Source organism: Eucalyptus grandis, chromosome 1 (assembly GCF_016545825.1).
Source record: "Eucalyptus grandis isolate ANBG69807.140 chromosome 1, ASM1654582v1, whole genome shotgun sequence".
Taxonomy (NCBI): Eukaryota; Viridiplantae; Streptophyta; class Magnoliopsida; order Myrtales; family Myrtaceae; genus Eucalyptus; species Eucalyptus grandis.
Window position 1 is genome coordinate 22,924,460 of NC_052612.1, and position 22,954 is coordinate 22,947,413.

At 39.6% G+C, this 22,954-nt stretch overlaps 1 protein-coding gene and 1 long non-coding RNA gene across 9 annotated transcripts; one reads left to right on the forward strand and one right to left on the reverse strand.

The window, feature by feature from the left end:
• The first annotated feature begins 453 nt into the window (after window positions 1-453).
• Window positions 454-7,233, forward strand: LOC104433059 (transcription factor bHLH155). Of its 6 annotated transcripts, XM_010045691.3 has the most exons (11): window positions 470-802; window positions 916-1,014; window positions 1,473-1,679; window positions 1,942-2,035; window positions 2,138-2,179; window positions 2,444-2,503; window positions 2,579-3,775; window positions 3,870-3,971; window positions 6,275-6,421; window positions 6,515-6,640; window positions 6,735-7,233. In XM_010045691.3, the coding sequence occupies exons 2-11, from the start codon at window positions 917-919 to the stop codon at window positions 6,816-6,818; spliced, it is 2,157 nt and encodes a 718-aa protein (XP_010043993.2). In that variant the 5' UTR covers window positions 470-802; window position 916; the 3' UTR covers window positions 6,819-7,233. The 6 variants fall into 6 exon arrangements, with proteins under 6 accessions (XP_039167404.1, XP_010043994.2, XP_039167401.1 ...); XM_010045692.3 differs by having other exon boundaries at window positions 457-1,014; window positions 3,875-3,955; XM_018868935.2 differs by lacking the exon at window positions 1,473-1,679 and having other exon boundaries at window positions 471-1,014.
• Window positions 7,234-13,007: 5,774 nt separating this feature from the next.
• Window positions 13,008-18,948, reverse strand: LOC104436778. Of its 3 annotated transcripts, none has more exons than XR_005550967.1 (4): window positions 18,727-18,948; window positions 18,396-18,625; window positions 15,620-15,707; window positions 13,008-14,715 (listed from the first exon to the last, which is right to left on the reverse strand). It is a non-coding gene; the product is annotated as an uncharacterized LOC104436778 (long non-coding RNA). The 3 variants fall into 3 exon arrangements; XR_001987049.2 differs by having other exon boundaries at window positions 15,620-15,711; XR_001987048.2 differs by lacking the exon at window positions 15,620-15,707 and having other exon boundaries at window positions 18,727-18,945.
• Between the last annotated feature and the right edge of the window lie 4,006 nt (window positions 18,949-22,954).

Genomic DNA, 22,954 nt, shown 5'->3' on the forward strand with positions numbered 1-22,954 from the left:
AGGGAGGTCAAATTTGAGCTTGTCAACATATTCAGTTAAATTCACATCCACTCAAGAAATTAAATTAATAAGCTATGGATTTATTAAGATACAATAACTATTCCACCCATATCAATATATAAGACTTTTTTAACATTATTTATATGCATATTTCGACATCAGAGCACTAGTGAACATAGAAGACCACGCTGCACATTTCCAGGTAATTACGTGGTGTGCGGAGGAGTAGGGACGGCTGCATCTATTGTAAATTAGTCGAGTGTCCAAGCACGCACATTGTTTATAAGTAAATAATAAAAGGGCAACATGTCCTCGAATTATAAAAGCCACAAATAGTCTTGAGTGCGCCTGCACAACCTTCTCGTCGGTGGGTCCCGGAATCCGAACGCATCTTGTGGAGGATGATGCATGTTGAGTATTGACTTCAGACGGCTCCCAGTTTTAACTCCGAATACAACCGCAGGCAGACCGGATGAAGCAGTGACCGGTGGTGCGGTTGCTCTGCCTCTTTATATAACAGCGTTGGGACGTCGAGACTCGTTCATGTTTTGTTCAAGGACAAAGAATTCATAATTGCTCTCTCTCTCTCTCTCTCTCTGTTCTTTCTCTTGCATTTGACCGATTAGATCGAGACTCTCCGCATTTGGACGCTCTAAGAGCTGCCTAGAACCGTGAATCCGACGTCGGAGCTCGAGTTTTGAGCCCAAAACCATGAGATACTCGATTCTCTTGCTCACCGAGTCGCTGACCAAGCGAAAAGCCAGAGTGTGGATGAAGCAAGCAGGGCGCGGTTCGATCCGAGGTAGCTAGGGAGATATATACTCGGTGATTTTATTGATTGAGGACACTGTTTTGTATCAGAATTCTGTTGATTTAGTTGGCCAAAAAAAAAAAAAAAAATCCTTGTTGTTGTAGCATGGGAACTACTGCTTTACGGCAGTTGCTACAGAATTTGTGTCGCGATTCGCACTGGACGTACGCGGTGTTCTGGAAGATCAGGCGTCAAGTCCCCACGTAAGCCGATCCCTTACCCTGTCTTTATGTGATTGCTGTTGGTCTGATGGATATTTCTCTGATTCTCAGCAGTTAAGTCCTGGGCTGGAAATAAAACAATTTTGGTTTTATAAGTGGTCTGCGCTGTTTAATTTTGTCTTACTGGATGATTGTTGATGGCATTTCTGGCAAAAAAGTAAAAATAAAAATTAAAAAATGGCCTTGATCTAGATATTTGATGATGAAAGACGTGTTAAGCATCTCCGGGGATTTGCTCGTGTTCTGTCTGCCCCTGTCATGGGACTTGTCCCTTTTTATCAACATGAAGCAGAATTGCATCGCGATATGTGTCGTGTATCAGTCTGTCTAACGTTTGTCTTGACAGTCTCGGGACAAAGACTGCGCTTCATTGTGCAAATCACTTTCAAAGGAGAAACTTCCCGTCTTTTGACGACGTTCTGTGCACGATTTATTTTCAGGGTTTTAACATGGGAAGATGGGTATTTCGACCATTCAAAGGCTAGAAGAAACGTAGAGAATTGTTTAGATGAACTATACTGGAATAGATCAGGCGAGCTATTCTCTTTTGTTGATGAAAATGGCGTACGGAATGAAAGTGCAAGCCGATTCCCCTTAGGAGTTGTGGAAGCCAATATCTCATTTCTTCACTACTCACTGGGAGAAGGGTAATATGTCAGTCTTAACTTCGTGTTAAGTTTCTCCTGCTGCTCCATTTGTGTTCTGCGGAATCCTTGTTAATTAATTTTTTTTTCGGGGCTTTTAACTGGTGTTTTTAACGAAAGTCCTGAAAATCCAGAAAAAGAATAATGATATGTGAGCAAAATATTTTGTGTTTAATTGGTGGAGAATAGACCTGCAGAACAAGAATTTCCTTCTTACATGATCCCAATAGCAGTGTCTTGATGTTATTCACTTTACATGCATTAGGCTTGTAGGTGAAGTGGCGCTCACAGGCAACTACTGTTGGATTTCTTCTGATGATATTTTGGCTTCTCAGTCCAACTTGGAGACTCCATTAGAGGTCAGTTCTGATGAGTTTTTCATTCATAGTATTAGCTGCCAAAGGAGTTTCTACAGTTTTTTTGGGTATGTGGCAGCTCTAAATTACGTCGTGTCTTTGCAGCTTCCTGAAGAATGGCTACCACAGATTTTTGCTGGTGTGAAGGTAATGAATACCTTGACTTTATTATGATAGTTATGCCAATATGATAGGTATTACAACCAAGTATAGTAGGGTAGTTTTATCATGACAGTCCCAATAATACCATGTGTTTATAGGCATATGGATTTGCTGGCAACCATGTGCTTCGAGGAATGGTTGGAATATGTGCAAGTTGGTTTTCAAGTAAAAGTTACTTCATATGTTAACTTGCGGCAGTAGTTTCTTGTATTAGTAACCCTACTGATCTTGTTTACTATGCTTATGCAGACTATTCTCCTGTTACCTGCTCTTCCACACGGGGTCTTGCAACTAGGCTCCTTTGAAGCGGTCTGTTTTCATCCTCTTTCCTTCTATAGCTGGAGGAGTTTTAACTTGTCTCATATTCTATCCTGTTGACTTTAGGTTGCTGAGGACATAGCGACTGTTGCTGATCTCACAGAGAGATTAGTCTCACTTCAACCTGATTTTAGCCATTCTCTAAGTTCCATTATGAACCATGGCCGGCAGGATCATTCAATCCCATTCTGCGTTGTAGATGATGTGGATGAGTCATTGAACATAACTGGCAGCCTGGCTTTTAAAACAAAATCTGAAGGGTTATGTGGCAATTTTGAGGCGAATTGCAGCATGCTAAGTCTTGTACAAGTTCGGCCTCTGTCAGAAATTCAAGAAGATGAATGGGAAAATATAACTTGTGTCTTGGCAGCCAGTCCTTCCAAAGTGTCAACTCCCCCAATTGGATCTGCGAACCAGTCAGAAAGGATGGACAATGATGATTTTGGATTCTCTTGTGCAGAGGAAAAATTGCATGCCTTCGACAAATGTTACATCTCAGGCGGTTTAGGTGACTTTTGTGATGGCATGGAGGACTACTTCACTGCTAGCGACTTTGCGAGCCTACCATTTGGAGACAATGATGTTGAGAATATAAAGAATGAGAACATAGTCAACATGTCTAACTGCTCCATGAACTTTGAACTAGATGAAGCTCCTGAACCAACTTTATTGTGGCCAAGTGAATTTTCAGTGGATTCGTTTTTTCCAGATATGCGTGTGATTCCAAGCTCTTGTTTGACTGAGAATCAAGATATTCTTGATGGCAACAAGCCGTTTGCTGGGGAATCTAGGAGATACCCTCCCAAGGATGAAGACGAGCATCTCTTTGGATCTTTAGTCAGCAACTTATATGACTATCCTGATGGTAATTCACCAAATAAATCCAACATCATCACATCTTCAACCGGTCAACCGCAGCAAATTTTTACTTCTTTGAGAACAAAAAGGAAGTCTGAAGAAAGCTGCCTCAGTGGAGATTTTGCAAGCCACATAACTCCAGCTGCATTCATCTCTAGGAATATGCGTAAAGAAACTTCCAGTGATTCCTTAACTTCAGATAAAAGCATGCTGAGTACAGTCACTGATAAAGAGCAGCGGAAGAGAGGATCCCTTCATGAACGGGCCAAGGGGAAGAAGAAGACAATCAACGGTAGCAAAAGAAAGGGAAGACCAGGTGATAACCAGAGGCCAAGACCAAGGGATAGACAGTTGATTCAGGACAGAGTAAACGAACTTAGGGACCTCGTCCCAAATGGTTCAAAGGTCCGTACCGTTTTTGTAGTTGGTGCCACCATGTCATTTTCCTGTCCTTGCTCCCTAAGCTCACTAGTTACTTCTATGTAAATTGTGATTTCAGTGCAGCATAGATGCCCTTCTAGATCAAACAATCAAGCACATGCAGTTCTTAAGAGGTGCAACCAATCGGGCAGAGAAGTTGAAGAAGTGGGTGCCTCCAGTGGTATATAACTCGTCCTCTATAATTGCATTCATTCCTTCTCCGATGTTCATTGCAGTGACCCCATCTTTCACATACTGCGGAAGCATTACATTGCATAAGCTTGCAGAGACTATTTATTGGCTTTTAAAAGATACAGAGACCTTGGAAGATTAAGATTTTTCATTTTGTACCTTAATTATTTTCCAACACCCGACTCTATTCCCCTTCATTTGGGCAGGCCTTCTTTTATTGGCTCTCATCAATGACTTAAAGGAGTTTTAGCTGATTACATACTTGTCAATTCCCGTCGAGTATAAAGCAAAGCATAACCAGAAGTTGTAGTGTATGAGTGTGTATTAACTGAAGCATCACAGCTTAATCCTGTTTACAGCAGTAAAACATACAATTTTAACTATTGTCAGCCCCGTATTTGCAGTTTCCGGGTTTTAGTTAGTTGACTGTGATTTCATGAATGTGAGTCAGGGACCAGAAATATTTTTGAGAAGTGCAGGAACTTAATAGACAATCAAAGTCAAAAAACGAATGATATAGGGAAAACTGAAGTAGCCTCGTGGGGGAAGAGAAGAGAGAGAGAGAGAGAGAGAGAGAGAGATTTGTGGCTGTGCTCAGGGTGGTTTTTATGGAGAGGGGGCAGAGAGTGATGCTTCAGCTGTGGGTAGAGAGAGAGAGAGAGAGAGAGAGAATTATTATTTTGTGGCTGTGCTCAGGGTGGTTTTTATGGAGAGGGGGCAACTGCAAATTATATTTGCAGTTGCAGAGAGTGATGCTTCAGCTGTGGGTCTCATGGCTGGCTGCAGGGCCCTTGGAGCAGGCAGATAGAGTAAGGTCTTGAGATGTCATTTGATCACGTGCCTAGCATTGATATGATTTCACAAACATTTAACACACTGTCCAATATACTTGGCTGTTGTTTCCATGAAAAAGGACTGCTGAGTGATGAGCAGAATTCATAGAGATGCCACCACCAATTTGATTATCCTTATGGCATATGTTCTCAGTGATGGAGATTATAGTTGTGGGCCTTGCGTAAAGAGATTGTTTGACTAAATGTTACAATAAAACATCTTGGGCATCAAATTTTGGCTTTCTTCGTTTCAGCCCTCCTTAATATATTTAAATGTAATTTTGGTCTTTCCTTCCTCTCATGCATTTCTTCATTCAATTAGTTCTCAATTGACTTTGTACAAGATTCTTAATTGTTTAAAATAAATCCTAGTATTTTCTGATTGCATCACATTACTATAATGCAGTCCAACTGAATGAACTTTTAGAGATTTTTTCTGCATCGTCGAGGACTTCCGATTTATTTCAAATGTACAGTTTGCCCAAGTCATGATTGATTGTAATCAGTATCAAGACCCTTTCCTCAGAGGAGATTGACGAGCTGGGAGTGAACTTTCCCCAGCCTATATATATAAGTAAATTTTGCTAGACTAGACATGTGCTGCTTGGTAAATGTTAAGTATGATTTGCACAAATGATAAGTAAATAGTTTCAATTCTAGACTTTGCATGTTAAGATGAAAGCTTTGCAGTACATGATCGTCACTGTTCCTCAAAAGTTAAAACGCTTTAGTGTAGACCTCTGGAACTTTTTTAGCTCAAAGACTTTAATAACTTTTGTGTGGCCGAGAATTGAAGTTTTAAAACCCTTTGTTTTTTTCATGTACTATTAAATCAATAAGGTTACATTTAGACCTTCCTGCTGATGGTTCTTCCATGATAAACCTCAAACCAGATTGCTAATGAGACTTTGTGAAAGCATCTTAAGAATATTTACTTCTTCCGTGAATAGCCAATAAGTTTATACCTTGGATTGAAGTTCAATTCAACATTTGAAAGGAAAATTTTCGTATGATTTCTTTATTTCTTTTGCATTTTTTCTAATCAATGTTATGTGTGGTTTCTTAGAGAGTACTTTGTGTACCTACAGCTGCAAGATACCTTGTGAGGGATGTCATTAGTCCCTTATTGATTAGAATGATTATGCAACACATCACATGTAGCCGACTCCATTAGTACCTCTTTAATGATTAAAAATAGTATCTTCACAACTGGATGAAGTGTCATGCTAATGACAGTCTGAGGGAACCTCAAACAAGTTAGGTTGAACACAACCCATGGATCCACGTGTTCTCTGTCTGACTTAGATGAAGATAAACTAGCACTGTAATCTTAAAAAAGCTCTTTTGGTAGTTTTGCTTAAATTCCCTGTTGATTTGCATCAAATTTACCAGATAATCTACATTTTACAGGAAATTATGTGGACGTGAGTTGACATTTTTGAATGGTTATGTCACACAGGACTCCGGACGGAACAGATGGAGAGCACTTGAAATCGACACTGATTCCCGGGGTGGAGCTAGTTGGGCTCTTGAAATAGGAGGTGAACTCCAGGTATGCCCTATAGTGGTGGAAGACCTGGAAGACCCAGGACTAATGCTTATTGAGGTATGTACTTTTTTCTTCGTTGCTCATCAGCTTTCTCTCCTTATAGACCGAGTTACACCTGGTTATAACTCCACAAACTCTTTCTTGTCGCAGATGCTATGCAATGAGCAAGGGCTCTTTCTGGACATTGCTCAGGTGCTTCAACGCCTAGAATTGACCATCCTAAAGGGTGTTACAGAGAAAGATTCCGGCAATACCTGGGCCTGCTTCATTGTTGAGGTAGTCAATTATACTACTGATGCTGATACGGGGATTCAATGACATAATATCTGTGATTGTACTAAATCGATCTTTTTGTTTTTTCCTGGACCAGGCCTCCAAGGATTTCCAGAGAATAGACATATTCTGGCCTTTGATGCAGCTTCTGCAGCAACGAAGGAATACCATTCCAACATGACTAAATGGCTGTTGGGTGATTTTCTCACTATCAAATAGGCTGTTTTGGTCTAGTGGTTCTAGGATGCCATTCTTGCAAGGAGAGTTTCTTTTAGCGTTCCTGCGAGTTATGATCAAATGTTGATTAGAATCTAGCTAGTGATATCAGGTGAACAGATGGGCTTGAAATGCTGCAGTGATCTGTTGAGTGGGTAATTAATTCTTTTTAATTCTCTTTCGAAAACATCCTGCTTAACTCTGATTCTTCACTCTGGAAAAGGTTTGACCAGGTCTGGCTTGAATGCAGAGTAACATCATACTATACAATTCAATTGGAGGAGACTGGACATATGAAACGCAAGAGAATTGCTCTTCATGGATAATAGGACTTGTAAAAATTGACTTTAGCATTCTAAAATTTCATCTAATTTTGTCTCTCTCTCTCTCTCTCTCTCTCTCTCTCTCTAAGAACCTGCAGACTTTGCAGACTTTTCTGTCAATTCACTATGTAGTTCAGAGAATTATATCAATTTGCCCTTGTCTTGCTGTGTTGGCGACAGTCGAGGGAGTAACATTCACGAACGGACCATCAATCAATCAATCCATATGCAATCACTAAAAGTTGAATTCCACAAGCAACATTCTCTATCCAATACCTCTCAATCATCCATTAACTATACTAAATCCATCTACCTGCAAACTTGTTTTTCTGGGGCAACAATGTTGATGTGCCAACTGCCCGGAAATTCTCCTGATTTTCGTGATCGCTACAAATGGCGGGTCTCCACAAATCCAGTCAAACAGGTTTGAAGCATATGTAATTTGCCGGTAGAAGACAAGTAGGTAGACTACAAACGCGACCCCTTCCACACTGGAAAGTTGCAGGTTTCTTGCTGTAATGGCGTGTCCTAAGGAGTGGTGATTGGCCTTGGACCCATTCTAAGTTGATTATGGAATGTGCTGGATACTTATGACCAGTCTTCTTCCTGAAATTGGGCCCCAAAAAATAGAAATGTCTTTTTTCTTCTGACAGTTTTATGTATGTGTTTGAGATGACTCTCACTCTCATCTTTTTGCTTCAGATTATAAGGCTAACTTTTATTTAACATATATCAGCCTAAAGTATGCAAAAATATATCAACATTTAAAGACAACTATCTTATTATTATAAAATTAGAGTAGGTTTAGACATAATGAGATTGAAATTTGTACTTTCTGTTAGCATATTCTACTCAAGAGAGAGAGAGAGAGAGAGAGAGAGAGATGGGCTCGTTATACGTATCTGAAGAGATCCTGGGCCAAGTTGGCGGTAAGGGGTGGGATGGGTGGCATCTCAACGATAGGCAGGTGGCATCGGTAGCTGCAGCAAAGGCGAGGGCCGGCGGTGGCAGAAGAGTGAAAGAGTTGAGTGAGGTGTTGGTGTTGGGGTTTTACGGAACATGTATAGGCTAAATAAACATAAACACAACGGAAGTAAAGATAAAATTCTACTATACATGTTCTTCCAAAGGTATTGTTCGTGCGTTTTAATTAAAAATCAAAATATCAAAGGGGGTTTTACGGATTACCTTTCGAAGTGCGCTTTAAACGACTTGATTCAAATGTTCTTCAGTTTAAGCCCCACAAATGTCGAGCCTCTAGTTTAGACACACTACTAATGCACCTTGAGTGAAAAAGAGCTCACAGGTAATCATCACTGTAATTGTGCTAGCAATCTTGTGGAGGCAATCCTCTGCACATGGTTAGCAACCATTTGCTAACCATATAGTTCTTTCTCTCTTTCTCTCTTTTTCTTAACGTAACCCACTCACCCTCTCTTTGCTCTATTTATAATGTCTTGGTGAAGTCAACATTTAACTTCCTTTAGAAGCTAGTCTTTAACCTCTCAAAGAAGTTATTGACTTCTTCCAGAGGCTGGTTTTTAACTTCTCAAATAAGTTATTGACCACTTCCTCCAGAAGCTAATCTATAACTTCTCAAATAAGTTAAGGGGTGCATGACAACTGCCTATTTCTATTCAAAAACAAAATTTCTATTTCAGACTTGTTTCTGGAATAGAAATCCGTTTGATAAACGTATTCCGTTTTTCTAATTCTAGAATAGATTTATATTCCAGAAATATGTTTGGAATAGAAATTAGCAATAGAAATTTTCTATTTCTCTATTTCTAGAATAGAAATGAGAAATAAAAAATTTTCTCATCGTTCGTCAACCGATCCTTCATTTGTTGCCGCCAACCACCGTTTGTCGGTTGTCGACCGCCCGCCGGTCGTCACCCCTGTCGGTCGCCAGCCGCTGCCGCCACCACCGCTAGTCACCGGTCGCCAGCAGCTGCTACCGCCGGTTGCGGTCGGGCCGCTACCAGGTCGTCGGGCTGCCGCCACCGCCACCGATCGTCGGTCGCCGCTATCCGTCAGTCCACCGCCGTCCGTCACCGCTATCCGCCAATCCGCCACCGTCCGAAAGGAAGAAATTTGTGTCGTTATCAAATAAATTTCTATTTTTAGAGTAGAAATTTTGTGTCGTTATCAAACGAATTTCTATTTTTAGAGTAGAAATTTTGTGTCGTTATCAAACGGTTATTTTTGCTTAGAAACTATTTCTAGAACAGAATGGTTGTCATGCGCACCCTTATTGACTACTTCCTCCAAAAGTTGGGTAAGCAAAAGTACAACTCTCGTGAGTGAGCTGTGTCCGATTGAGTGAATTGGTTATAGTGTATGACATTTCTAGGTTCATCACTAAGTTGGTAGTAAGACTTGCACTAACACATTAGTACTCCCAAGAGAATTGATTGTCCTGATCAATCTCTAGGTCCTACAAACCATATTTGACATCTAATAATTTGTTATGACTACCCAGACAATGTGAATGCTTTAAGAACATAATGAATTTGTCAACTCTAGTTACAGTGTAATTCAATTCATCTATCTTACTATGTCCTGATTGAACAAAGACCATGGAATATTTTATCAAGTCACCAATTCAATCATATGCACAAACCTAATTGACATGCATTTTATACGAGACATAAACAATTTATTCTCAATTACAATCTCAGCCAAGGATTTCAATGCAGTGTCACAATTAGATCGTATAGGACATCATTACTGTACCTTGCATGTAACAAGGAGACAAATTCTATGTTGTGCACACGTGTAACTTCGTATGTGAATGAGTTATGACCATTAGTTACAGAGACAGATCAATGAGCCGCCAATATGCGTACCTGTGAACCATAGCCGTCCAACATACAAGTTAACATTGTGCCTCAGGTCTAAGGATTATTTACACAAGATGAGAGTAAGAACAATTAGTCATTGACCCCGCTAAAAGCTTCTATGTTGTCAATTGTTCAATGTGTATCACGTTCAGTGAACTTGTCTACTACAAGCACCTGTGCTCTAACTCAGACATCATAATACCTAATGACTCATGATTCGTCATTACCTTAAGCTGCATTTATAATAATGATTATCATTCAAAAGCGCATTATTATAATTCTGCTACAAGCACCTGTGTTCTCGATCATGGTAACTTGTCAATCTTAAATTTTTTATTCATTCAATATGCTGCATTTAGAATAATGATTATCATTCATCTTTTACAATAACAATTGGAGCCAAAATGGAACTATATAACATTATAAGTTGTGTGCAGTCGGGTGCATGTCTGATGCATGCAATAATCTTCTCAGTGGTGAAATTGGCGCTATGATCAACTTATATGATTCCATTTACATGAGATGTAGTGTTATTTATGAAACATAGAGGATTCAGACAGTTCAATGCTAGGAATAAAATGTTCGAAAACGAGTTTATCTATTTTCCCCTTAATCTACCAATCCATCAACATATATATCAATTCATTATTCACTACATTCATGAAGTAGTTCTTGACTCTTTTTTTTTTTTTGGTAGTTAGTTCTTGACTTATTTCAAGCCCCTTTTTTATTATTAGAATGCTCCCAACAAATGAAATCGGACTTCTTTGCTCATCACGCGATAGATCTCTTCCGCAAGCTTCCATGTATGTCAATATACTTTCATAAGAACGATTAGATACCATTTATGTTGTCTAAAACAAAGTAGAAATAATACATGAATCCATCGTGAAGGGTATGAAATTTTGGAAAAGTTTGCAGCTATGATTTAGCATACTCATAGCGCTAAAGCCAAAAAGATAAAGTAATGCCATCTTTGGTGGACAAGCCTTTGAGAGAGCTATCATGGTTGAAATACCCTTAAATTAACCTTTACTTTCGGTTTCCTTTGGACCCTAAAGTCATCGATTGAGATATGCCGTAACATCAAAGTAGGGTCATGATAAATTATACTATCACACGAGGTGTGATCTTGGAAGAACTCACGACAATGACCGAGTGAAATCATATGATTGATTCCAAAGGATAAAGTGATGACATCCTTAGAGTTACATGCCGTGAGAAAAAATTTCATGGTGAAGCACTTCTAAATCTCACCTTTACGCTCATCACACACCAATTGAGCATTGAGGTCGAATCGGGACACATCGTAAACTACATTATACTGGATATTACGTACTAAGTAGGAAAATTGAGCAGATATATAGGTAATCCTAGTCAAGAGCTTTAGTGTTAGGTTATCTGAAAAGAACAAAAAATTATGTTATACAATATGACAAATATCTACCTGTTTTGCAAGGGTATCGTAATGCCTACTAGATTTCGAATTCTAATCAATTGAAATTGACTAGCGAATATGGGTTCACACTATGAGGTGTTGTAGAATTGTGGAAATTCTCCAAGCAAACTTTAATAATACACTCCATGATGGAATCTAAGTTTATTGCTTTGGATAAAGCTGCTAAAGAAGTAGAGTAGCTTTGACACTTCTTAGAGAATATTCCATTTGGCCAAAACTTGTGTTCGCGGTATGCATTTATTGTCACAAGCAAGCAACAATTGTAAAGGCACAAAATGTGATATACAACAATAAGCATAGACACATTTGTCATAGACATAATAACATAAGGTAGTTGCTCTCGAATGAATTATTTAGACTTTGTGAAATCAAAGTAAAATATTATGAATCCACTGACAAAAGATTTGTCGAGAGAGCAGGTGCACTACGCATCTAGTTGGAGTTAAAAGCCTTAACTCAATGAAGAGGTTCCAAAGTAGAAACCTAACCTGGCGATTGGAAATTTCATGGACTAGGTTTAATAGGACAACGCAAATTTTGAAAACTCTAGTTTGAGCTCTCTCCCATTTTTATGATGCGACGGTACTTTCTATAGCATTTTAAGGGTATGATATACATTTAATGAGTCTCGTAACTTGTAATAAAATATCCTAGTATGGTATATGGTAAACACTTTTGATAGAAATGCCCCTATATGCGTGAAGCTAGTCGACTCAATGAAAATCTTTAAAGGCTAGATTTTCTTAAGTATGCATGAATCCCACGAGGTTCAAGGCCAAAAGAATTAACACAAAGGAGAATCAATCTTAAATCAAAAAGACTCTATGTGAGGTCTATTGCATGGACTTACACAATTAATTGGTGATTTAAGGCTAAGTCCATTGACTAGTCAAGTAAGTCTAATAGCCTTTCACTAAAGAAAGTTCAAAGTGAAAGTAATCTAACTTGATATAGTGTACTTTCGTAGGCATATTTAGAATTCTTTGAGTTAAAAATTGTTTTGTTGACTCATTAATATGGGGGGGGATTAATGTAATTATGGGTTATCAACAAAAGTGAGCAAAACGAGAAATGTCCCTTCAGTTCATGTATTTATTAAGTTAATGTATCTCTTATGTTTATGTCTATTCAAACTATATAAATAGAAATGATCTATTCTTTCTTCAGGAGACAAAAAGAAGATTAGAAAAAGCATCTTTTCTATTCAATTGTTTCTAAGTGTGTCGGTTTTAAGAAAGGTTCGCTTGAGTCTCATTTTGCATAATGCTAATCCAAATGGGTTCAAGATATTGTATCTTAGAAGGATTAGTTGCTAATCTGCTTAGTATTATTGATCATAACTAGTTGCTTTAAGAAGATTTGGTAATATGCAACTCACCGCCTATTTAATTTTATTACAATTTGTTTAGTTTTCACCACTTGAGGTAGGGCAAAGTCAATTGACTGTAGTGGCCAACCAATGCAACTTCGGGCGAGAGTCCACGGATGATCCACACGCGTCTCTACCTCATCATCGAGTGATGGAACTCTCACGCTCAAAGTCTTTCCTTATTATTCAAAGTCCTTTTATAGCATTCAAAGAACAAGACATAATCAAGGAATCTCTCTCTCTCTCTCTCTCTCTCTCTCTCGATATGTAGAGCTTTCCCCTACCGCCATGGTAGTCTTTATTTTGTTAACCCTAAATCGTCAATTCCCCTAATTTCGCATTGTTGGTGAAATTCTACAACCCTAATCCGTTTCTTTTCATCAAAGCCCTCATCAATGGCTTTCGGTCGTTCCCTCTCTCACTCTTAATCTCGAGCTCATACAATTGACTTTCCCTACCGGTCCCTTCCCATCAAGTTTATCCAGACGTATCGGTTGCATCCCTTCAGCCTCTTCTTCTCGAGCTCCAACAATTGTTTCCCCTGCTAATTGATTCTAAACGCCTGGTTCTCTTACAATTTTCAATATGCCGAACTTTCCTCAGAGCAACCCACGTCAGCTTATTCCAATCGACCTTACCCAATTTCTCTGCATGTCCTTCGAAACTAGCTATCTGGGTAAGCTTTGACTTGACCTCCATCATTATTACTTTTACGCTGTGCTCTAGAGTTCGCAAGCTATGGATCCCTTCAACCAAGAAGACAATCCTCACCTAACTGCTCTTTGTCAACAATTGGGTCACCTCTGGTCCCCTAAGGAAGTAGAAGACTGGGATGAGATGCCGCCGATGGAAAAAGTGGAAGAGTGTAAATTGATGCTTGTAGGTAAAATCCTATCTAATCCCTCCATAAACTTTCATGCTTTTTAGAATACTTTAAAGAGAGCGTGGCGAACAGAACAAGTCGATATTACTCAGCGTGATGCAGGTATTTACGTAGCTAAATTTAAATTAGTTGAAGAAAAACAGAGGGTACAACAAGGTGGGCCATGGCTGTTCTCCAGCCATTTGGTTATCTTTAAACCATGGCTACCTAATACGCCTCTACATTGCTATGATTTTTCCACCTGTGCATTCTAGATTCAAGTCTATGGCTTGCCGTTAGAGTGATGCTTTGACTATATGATTTCCAAAGCTGTTAAACACATTGGTAAAGTGCTTGATGTAAAGCTAGAAACTAAAGATGGAATGACAATGAAACTGGCAGAGCTCGTGTGGAAATTATATTAGACGAACTCTTGAAAACATGTCAACTCATACGTATAGCTAGGAAAGCAATATGGCTAGATTTCAAATATGAACGCCTACCATACTTTTGTTACTCTTGTGGAAAATTAGGCCATTACGCAATGTATTGCAAGTAATTTCCTTTCACAGAAGCTAAGATGGAAGGCAAAGAAAAGATGGCTTACGGTCAGTGGCTGAAGGTAGAAGTTAAAGAATTTAGTCCTTACTGGAGAACCTTCTATGAGGCACAGGAACAACCTGTTGAAGAAGTAATTCCCGAGACCCCCCTCCCTCTCGTATACTTCCAGCATTACCTCCTTGCCATGAGAAACATAATGAAGATTTGTAGCAACCTTTTCTAAAACTCAACAATGCAGCGAGGCAGCCAAATAATCGATCTACATTTCAAATACTTGCACAAGGAAAGGATACTCAGATTGCAAAACAGATTAGCTTTCCAATGGAAACTGAAAAATTGAAACTATCGGTAACATAAAACTTTCCTCTTGTTGACTCCGTTAAACTTCAGCTTCATGACGGCTCTTTTCCTACTTTTACTTCCAAGAGTGAGGTGATCCCTGTCACTATCGAGATGGAGAAGCACCATCACCAAGAGTCAGTTATGGCAACAACCACACACAGAAAATTGAAGAACACGAGATTATCAACAAGAGTAGGAGCTGCCAAGAAAATCAAAAGATACAGTCCTTATGACTCTCGCACCACCATAGCAGAAGACATTGATGAAACATGACTTTTTGAAACCCTGATTTTACTGGATGAAGAAGCTATCAAAAGGGCGGAGGCGGTTGGCCCTCAACAACCGCCAATGGACAAATGAAACTAATAAGCTGGAACTGTTAGGGTCTGGGCTCTCCCCTAACAGTTCGAGCTCTTAAGGCCCTTGCGGCCAAAGAAAGGCCTAATATGGTATTTTTAATGGAAACCAAGAATCGGGAGGCTATGCTTACTCAAATTCAGCAAAGCCTCAAATCCCGGCACTCTTTTGTCATCAACCAGCAGGGTTAGCAGGGGGATTGGCACTCTTTTGGCAAGATTATATCAAGGTAACTATGACAAAATCTACTCTAGATTTTTTTGACATGATATGTTTAGAAGATAGCGGCGGTATTTCCATGCGATTGACTTGCATCCATGCACTTGCGGTTTATCAACTCTGCCAATATTTCTAGACAGAACTAAGATAGATTGCTATTTCCAATACTCTACCATGGATATGTGGTGGTGATCTCAATGAGGTCTTATACCATTGGGAGAAAGCAGACAAACGATTACTGGAACCACACAAAATGTAGTCAAGATAGGTTATACAAGACTGCTCCCTGATGGACATAGAAAGCAAAGACTGTGCTTTCACATGGACAAACAACCGGGAGGGGGATGATCTTGTCAAAGAATGATTAGATAGAATATTGTGTAATCTAGACTAGCGTCTAGCATTCCCTGAGGCGGAAGTTTTAGCCTTACCAGTAGTGGGCTCGGATCACAATCCATTATCGTTATCTATGGAAGCTTTAAAGGGACGACGCCACAAATCCTTTACTTTCAAAGCATTCTGGCTTCAGGACAAAGAGTGCAGTGAGATAATAGCTAACTCATGGCAATCAAGCCAGACAACAAAATTCAACCAGCCTTATAGAATAGAGAAGGTTTCTAAGGCCCTCATCAAATGGAGTCAACAGAAGTTTTCCAAAGCTCACAATCAAATAGCAAGCTTGCAACAACAACTCCAGTCTTATATAAATCAACCACATAGCCGGTATGACAAGCAGATTATCAACAATACTAAGGCTGAGAATCAAAGATTATGGCAGCAAGAGGAACAATTTTGGGCTATGCAATCAAGGATAAATTGGCTGAAGTGGGGGGGGTAGAAATACCAAATTCTTCCATGCAACGACAGTCCAACAAAGACAACAAAACAGAATTTGAGTGTTAAAAAATGGTGAACATACGTGGGTTAGGGAAGAACACCAACTAAAGGAGATGACGCAACAATTTTTTTCCAACCTCTACAAATCAAGTGGACAACGAGAGTATAAGCCAATCCTCGAACAATGTCCGAGAGTAGTTACACCAAAAATGAATAATATATTAACTGTGGAAGTAACTCTAGAAGAAGTCCATACGGCAACATTCTAGCCGGGGACAACTAAAGCACCAGGGCCTGATAGTACGAATGGATTGTTTTATCAAATCCACTGGGAGATATTATGGGATGGAATTTTCCTATCAATATAGGATTTCTTTAAAACAGGGGCTATGCTCGATGATCGCAATAAGACCATCATCTCACTCATTTCAAAGGTACCACATCCAGAAAGCCTTGATCAGTACCGACCTATTAGTCTATGCAATTATGCATATAAGATTATCTCAAAGGTGCTTACCAATAGGCATAAACCTTGGCTCCCTAACTTAATATCAATGGAACAAAGCACCTTTGTAAGTGGCCATTAGATCCAATACAATATTCTCATTGTCCAAGAGGTCTTTCATCAACTGCGGACTAGGAAACGGAAGAAAAATTTTCAAGCAGTGCTCAAGATGGACATGCAAAAGGCTTATGACAGAGTGGAATGGGATTTTCTTAAAGATTATCTATTGAAGTCAAGATTTCATCCTATTTAGGTAAGATGGATTATGCAATGTATTACAACTACATCTCTTAGTGTCAGATTTAATAGTGAGCAGTTAGCCTATTTCCAGCCAACCAGAGGTCTTAGACAAGGAGACCCTCTCTCTCCATATCTATTCATTATGCTAGCAAATGTCTTATCAATCCTTATACACAAAGTAGTCACCATGGGCAACATCAAAGGCATCCACATCAGCAGGTGGTGTCCTATTCTGTCTCATTTATTTTTTGTTGATGATGTGATCTTTTTCTTATATGGTAAGCTTAGGGAATGCCGAAATCTGGCCAATGTTCTGAATCAATACTGTTTAGCAATAGTGCAGGCTGTGAATAGAAATAAATCTAGAATATTTTTTAGCAAGGTGTGCCCTCTTAGCTTACAGGAAAATCTAGCCAATGAACTAAGAGTTCCAGTGATGACCAAGACTGGAAAATACCTAGGGATTCCATCAGATTGGGGGCGATCACGGAAATAAATGTTCGCTTGGATATTGGGGAGAGTGAATACAAAGCTGGATGGATGAAAAGAAAGTTTAATATCCAAGGGCGGAAAGGAAATCCTAATTAAATCAGTTGTTCAGGGAATCCCTCAGTATGTCATGTCCGTTTTTAAACTTCCGGCGACTATCTAAACATCCATTGAAAAAAAAAAAAATTGCACGCTTTTGGTGGTAGAATGATTGTAGGAAATCTGGCATTTATTGGAAAAATTGGGATGTGCTAAAGACCAATAAGAATGTGGGAGGTCTCGGCTTTCGAGACCTCATGGATTTTAACACGGCAATGCTTGGCAAACAGGCCTAGCGTCTTCTCCAACAGTCGACATCACTTTGGAGCTTGCTATTCAATGGAGTTTATTTTCATTCAACGGATTTCATGCATACTGAAAAAGGAAATAGATCGTCTTGGGGCTGGCAAGGCCTTATTTTAGGCCGGGATGCCATAATACCAAACCTGCGATGGTCGATAGGTGATGGGTAGGATATTAGAATTAGGGAAGATCGATGGCTGCCTAGATGAATTTTGGGAGTCCCAGCGAATCAAAACGAACCAACAAGAGTTGCCGAACTTCTAGACTTGCAGACAAATAGTTGGAACATCCCATTACTTAATAGACTATATGATGGACATACTGTCCAAGAAATTCTCACCATTCAAGTAAGACCCTCTTATATAAGAGATAAACTTATTTGGATAGCAACTACTCACGGTAATTATACCGTCAAAAGTAGTTATCAAGCAATAAAAAATTCTGCCATTACGAAAAATCAACATATAGCATCTTCCTCTTACTAAACCCTGGAGGCCCTATGGAAACAAATTTGGAAGTTGAAGCTTCAGCCAAAAGTTTGGGTTTCTCTATGGACGTTATGTCACAATGCCCTTCCATCTAAAGCTAACTTATATCACCGACGCATATGTGCTGAACCGGTATGTACTCTTTGTCCTAATCAAACCCCAGAATTGTAGAGCATATTTTTCTGCTTTGTCCATGGACAACAACTATTTGGTCGCACCCAGATGTCAACATTCATATAGAACCACAAGCCATTTAACGAATTGATGCATGGATTGCAGAAAGACTCAAGGGGAATCAATCGTTACCTGATCCAAAGACGGTAGCCTTTGTCCTCTGGCAGATATGGAAAGCACGAAATGGCTTTATATTTTGTGGTGATCGTTTGGACGCAATTCGAGTTGTGGATGTAACCATCGCTATCGCCCGTTCTACTCTTTCTTCCTATCGCAAATCAACTAGAACAGGGCTCTCACCAAGGACAGGACGACAACAATTCGATCTTGGCAAACTGTGGAGACCACCAGATCCAGGTTTCCTTAAGGTGAACATAGATGGGGCATTTCAGCCTCACAACAATCAAGGGACTATGGCGAGCATATGTAGAGATCAAGATGGGAGATTGATCGAAGGACTTACCAGAGGTAGCATCGTATCATCGGCTCTGCAAGCAGAGTTCGTCGCCCTCACCACCACCCTTCACGATTTGCTGGAGAAAGGTAGACAACGAGATTGTTTGATAATCGAATCCGATTGCCTAGTCTTGGTCAAATTTGTTAATGCATCCATTCCGACGCCATGGGAAGCTCGTGCGCTTGCTGCAAAGGCCACCGATCTTCTCTCCAGATTCTCCAACATTAGGGTTACACACTACAAAAGGGAAGCCAACGTTGTTGCGGATTGGGCTGCAAAAGCCCATAAAAATGGGTTCCTTCCTCAAGATTGGGCCACTTCGCCGCCCTCTATTTTGATTGAGCTGCTCTGTTCTGATGCTTTAGCTGCTGGATGTACTGGCTGCACTTATCCTTTATTATAAATATATGCATCTTTCTTTTAACCAAAAAAAAAAAAAGTCTTTACTTATTTCCAAGACTGTATATCTTCAAGATGATGGCCAGAGGATTGTCCGAAGTTGATACCCAGCACGAAGTTGGGCAATAACCCGTTCTGTCCAATGGCTACGTTTGTCAGAGTTTATTTGTTATCACTTTCTCAAAATTATTATCTCTGATTAATTTTACTAATTAGAGCAAACGATATCATATCTTTTTTCCAACAAAGATAACTTGAATGTCGTTGGAAAGATCACATGTGCTTCCCTATTGTACACCATGATCAAATTTTAATGGGAAAAGTATCAAAATAGTCCTAAACCTTTTGCATTGATACCAATTTAGTCCTAAACTTTTTAATTTGATCATTTTAGTCCTAAACCTTTTGCCTGGATTAGGGCGAGGGCCGCTGCACCCTCGCCCACCACGAGCGAGGGCTGCGGCGCCTCGCTATGGTCGATGAGGGTGCAGAGGCCCTCACCAGCCAACGAGCAAGGGTTTCGGCCCTCGCCTAGATCTGGGCAAGGGCCGACGCCCTCACTTGTAGCCGGCAAGGGTGCGGCGGCCCTTGCTAGTGGCCGGCAAGGGCATGGAGTCCCTTGCCTTGACTAGCCCGTGGCCGGCAATGGTCGGCCTAGCTAGCGAGGTAAGGAGAAAAGAAAAAAAATATAGAAAAAAATGAGAAAAAAAGGAAAAAAATTAAAATTAAAATTTTAATATATATAAAATATATATAAAATTTGTCCATGTGGTGCCACATAAGACCGTTGGCAACCACATTAGCAATTTCTGTTTTAAATTAGCCGGATGGACTGAATTGGTACTAATGTAAAAAAGTTTAGAACTAAAATTGTCCAAATGAAAAGTTTATGACTGAATTGGTACAAATACAAAATGTTTATGACTATTTTGGTACTTTTCCCAATTTTAACTAAATTTTAAGTTAGATCAAAGGTGGTCAATATTTCGAAATGTTTAAGCACATAATAAGGCGTTTACAATGTGTCATTAGAGCAAGAGCAAGTACGAGATTTGCAAGATATGGAAAGAGATGGATATGTCAAGAATCATTTATCTTAAAAGCATCTAAACAAACAATAAATATGCAAGAAGTGCACCCAACAATTAGATATTAACCCTGACTTTGAATGCCAAATATACATAAAAGGACATAATGCTCTACTTGTTATACGAAATATTTGACATTTTCGAAGAATATTTTTCCAATAAATCATTTACTAAGAAATAGTCATAATTTTTAGTGTTCAGTTGAAATTTGAAAATGAACTAGAATTATTTTTCTTCCTTTGAAAATTGCTTTTATCTTCTAAAGGAGACATGCATTATTTGTGTGATATAGGGGCTATACATGCTGTATCACCAAATTTTAAATTAATTTTTATCGAATTAAATTTCCATAACATAAATGCATTTATAAATTGTAAACAATTTTCTTTATTTTGTCTTACGGCATTTTACCAATACGTCGAGGAGCACACAAAAGGAATGTCGACAGAGGAATCCGTTGTACTCGAAAAGTGGCATGAGCTGGTGATTTCTTGTTTTTCCGCATACCAATAGACCACGAAGCGTTCGTGTTTCTCGAATTTTTTTTATTTATAATAAAGATGGGAACTGTTCAAATTTATATCTTGCTGGAGGACATCTGGAAGCCCCCGACACCACAATTTGAAGCCTCTTAAAATTTCATCAATGTAGATGCCAAGGGGAACTCGATCGCCAGAGGATTTGGGCATGGCTACGTTGGACTTGGGCATGAGCACTGAGGTCTTGGGACCTGGTCTCAAGGGACCCAACCTCGATTGGACAGGACTGATTCCCTAGCGCTCGAGCTAGGGTCCTTGGCACCTAAGTGCAAGACCTTGGCAACTGAGGATTGCTCATCTAATTCCTAGTTGCAAAAAGGATGGGCTTTCTTGGGCTCGGTTGCTAGCAACTCAAGCACAAGAATTAGGGATTCAAGCCCAACCTCAATGGATCCGAGCTCGTGCGCCAGTGACTTGGGTGTAAGAACCAAGTGGGTCCAGGCCTGGCCTAAAGGGACCTGAGCTTAGGCTTTGTGAACCTGAGCCTCGCCTCTATAGACCGGGCCTGAGCAATAGTGACTTGGGTGTGAGAGGCAAGCATCTAGGCATGACTGATCAGGACTTGGGCATGGGCATCAGGATCCTAGGCCCGCCCTCAGGGGACTCAGGCCTAGTCTATGTGGACCTGTGCTTGACTACCGAGGACTGAGGCACTGAAGTTTCACTACCAAGATCTAATTGAACTTTGGAAAATGATTTTTAATGTTTTGAAGAGAAAGTTTTTTTTTTACTCATTTTCCAAGAGATCCAAACTCGAAAAATGTAATAAATTTTCCGCCAAACATGACCCTAAGACTCCAGCAACCCTCTGAATGAAACACGTTGGTTTCCAACTACAGAATATTACGAGTAATGGAGAAACCTAATAACTTATCTACAAAAGATTTGATTATCTTCAAAAGTTGGTGCAACTTAGTAAGTTAAGGAGTTAGACGCAATCATTAGAAAAGGAAATCATCAGTTATCGTTAACATAAACAATCAAAGGAGACTCCTAGAAAAAGAGACAAAAATGTCTAATTCAATTACTAAATATTTCTCCATGTATTATAAACCTACAACAAGAGTAGTGTCCATCATCTTTGTCTAGAGGTTTAACTTGTCTAAAGGATATTTGCCTCAATTCAAGTCGCAGCTTCTCCGTGAATTTAACCAGCTTTATAGGTCTTTTCTTCCCCAGAAACTTACTTTGTTTTTTCAAAAAATTTCACTAAAATGTTTAGCTTGCACATTTAATTTTTTCTAGCGTCCGATTGACTCGATCTTTTCTAGAGGTAAACGATGCATCCTCCATGTCAACTGGAGGAAAAGTGAGAGACAATCTCCAGGAATTGGCCGAATACAATGTAGCAACAAAAATTCCTGATACATTCTTCGTTTGAAATCTAAATCCGCTTAAATCTATTCCTGAATAGCCTGAAAGCGTATAATTTGATCAGTATAATAACGCCACCATATCTGAATTACATTAACATTCGAGTCGATGAATGAATTGCGCATGTCAAAACAAACATGCAAATCGAATCTGCCAACTGTTTTCATATATCTCAAAATCAAAGTGGTGGAAGATTAAGGAAAAGATGTTTGGAACATCTATAGGAAACTGGAGAGGGATGGACAATAGAGATCAACTGTAAAGGGCTTAAACATGAAACATAGAAATAATCGTGTACAAAATCATCACCCATCATCAATCTCTCTCCAAAACATCCGTATCGTAATTGGCGACACTCAAGCCGATATTAGAGCCTCTGCCTCGTAACTGTTCGCACCCGAGCCCGCAACCATGGTTGCAGGCGGCCTCTGTAGCACCTACGACTTTCATGCAAAAGGGCATGCAATCACGAATGCATACCTCCGGTTTCCATTGGCCACTGACATCCCTCGCCTCCACGACAAGAATCATAATCAGGGCAAGTATCATTCGCTGGCCATTAGCCATGTTTTTCTGGCCTAGTTGATGGTCGCTAGGAAAGAAACGGTTTCCTTGAAGGACAAGAGCATGCCCTTCAATGTTTCAGGGTTAATTTTTTATGGTTCTCCGACAAACAAGGACACTCGCTCATGGTGTTATTAATAAGGATGAGGATTCTGATGTTTTTATTTCTTTTCTTTTTTTCCCTTTTCTTCTTATATGTATACTAGCAATCAGCCCTGATTCACGGTACTCCAATAGTTATTATGTGTCAGTTTATGGTGAAAAAAAATA

What these genes read in the sequence shown, in the direction of transcription:
- LOC104433059 (XM_010045691.3), top strand. Translation starts at nt 917, where the DNA reads ATGGGAACTACTGCTTTACGGCAGTTGCTACAGAATTTGTGTCGCGAT. An exon ending in ACTTGGAGACTCCATTAGAG is followed by an intron (nt 2,036 to 2,137) that starts GTCAGTTCTGAT and finishes GTGTCTTTGCAG; the next exon opens with CTTCCTGAAGAATGGCTACC. An exon ending in CAGGACTAATGCTTATTGAG is followed by an intron (nt 6,422 to 6,514) that starts GTATGTACTTTT and finishes TTCTTGTCGCAG; the next exon opens with ATGCTATGCAATGAGCAAGG.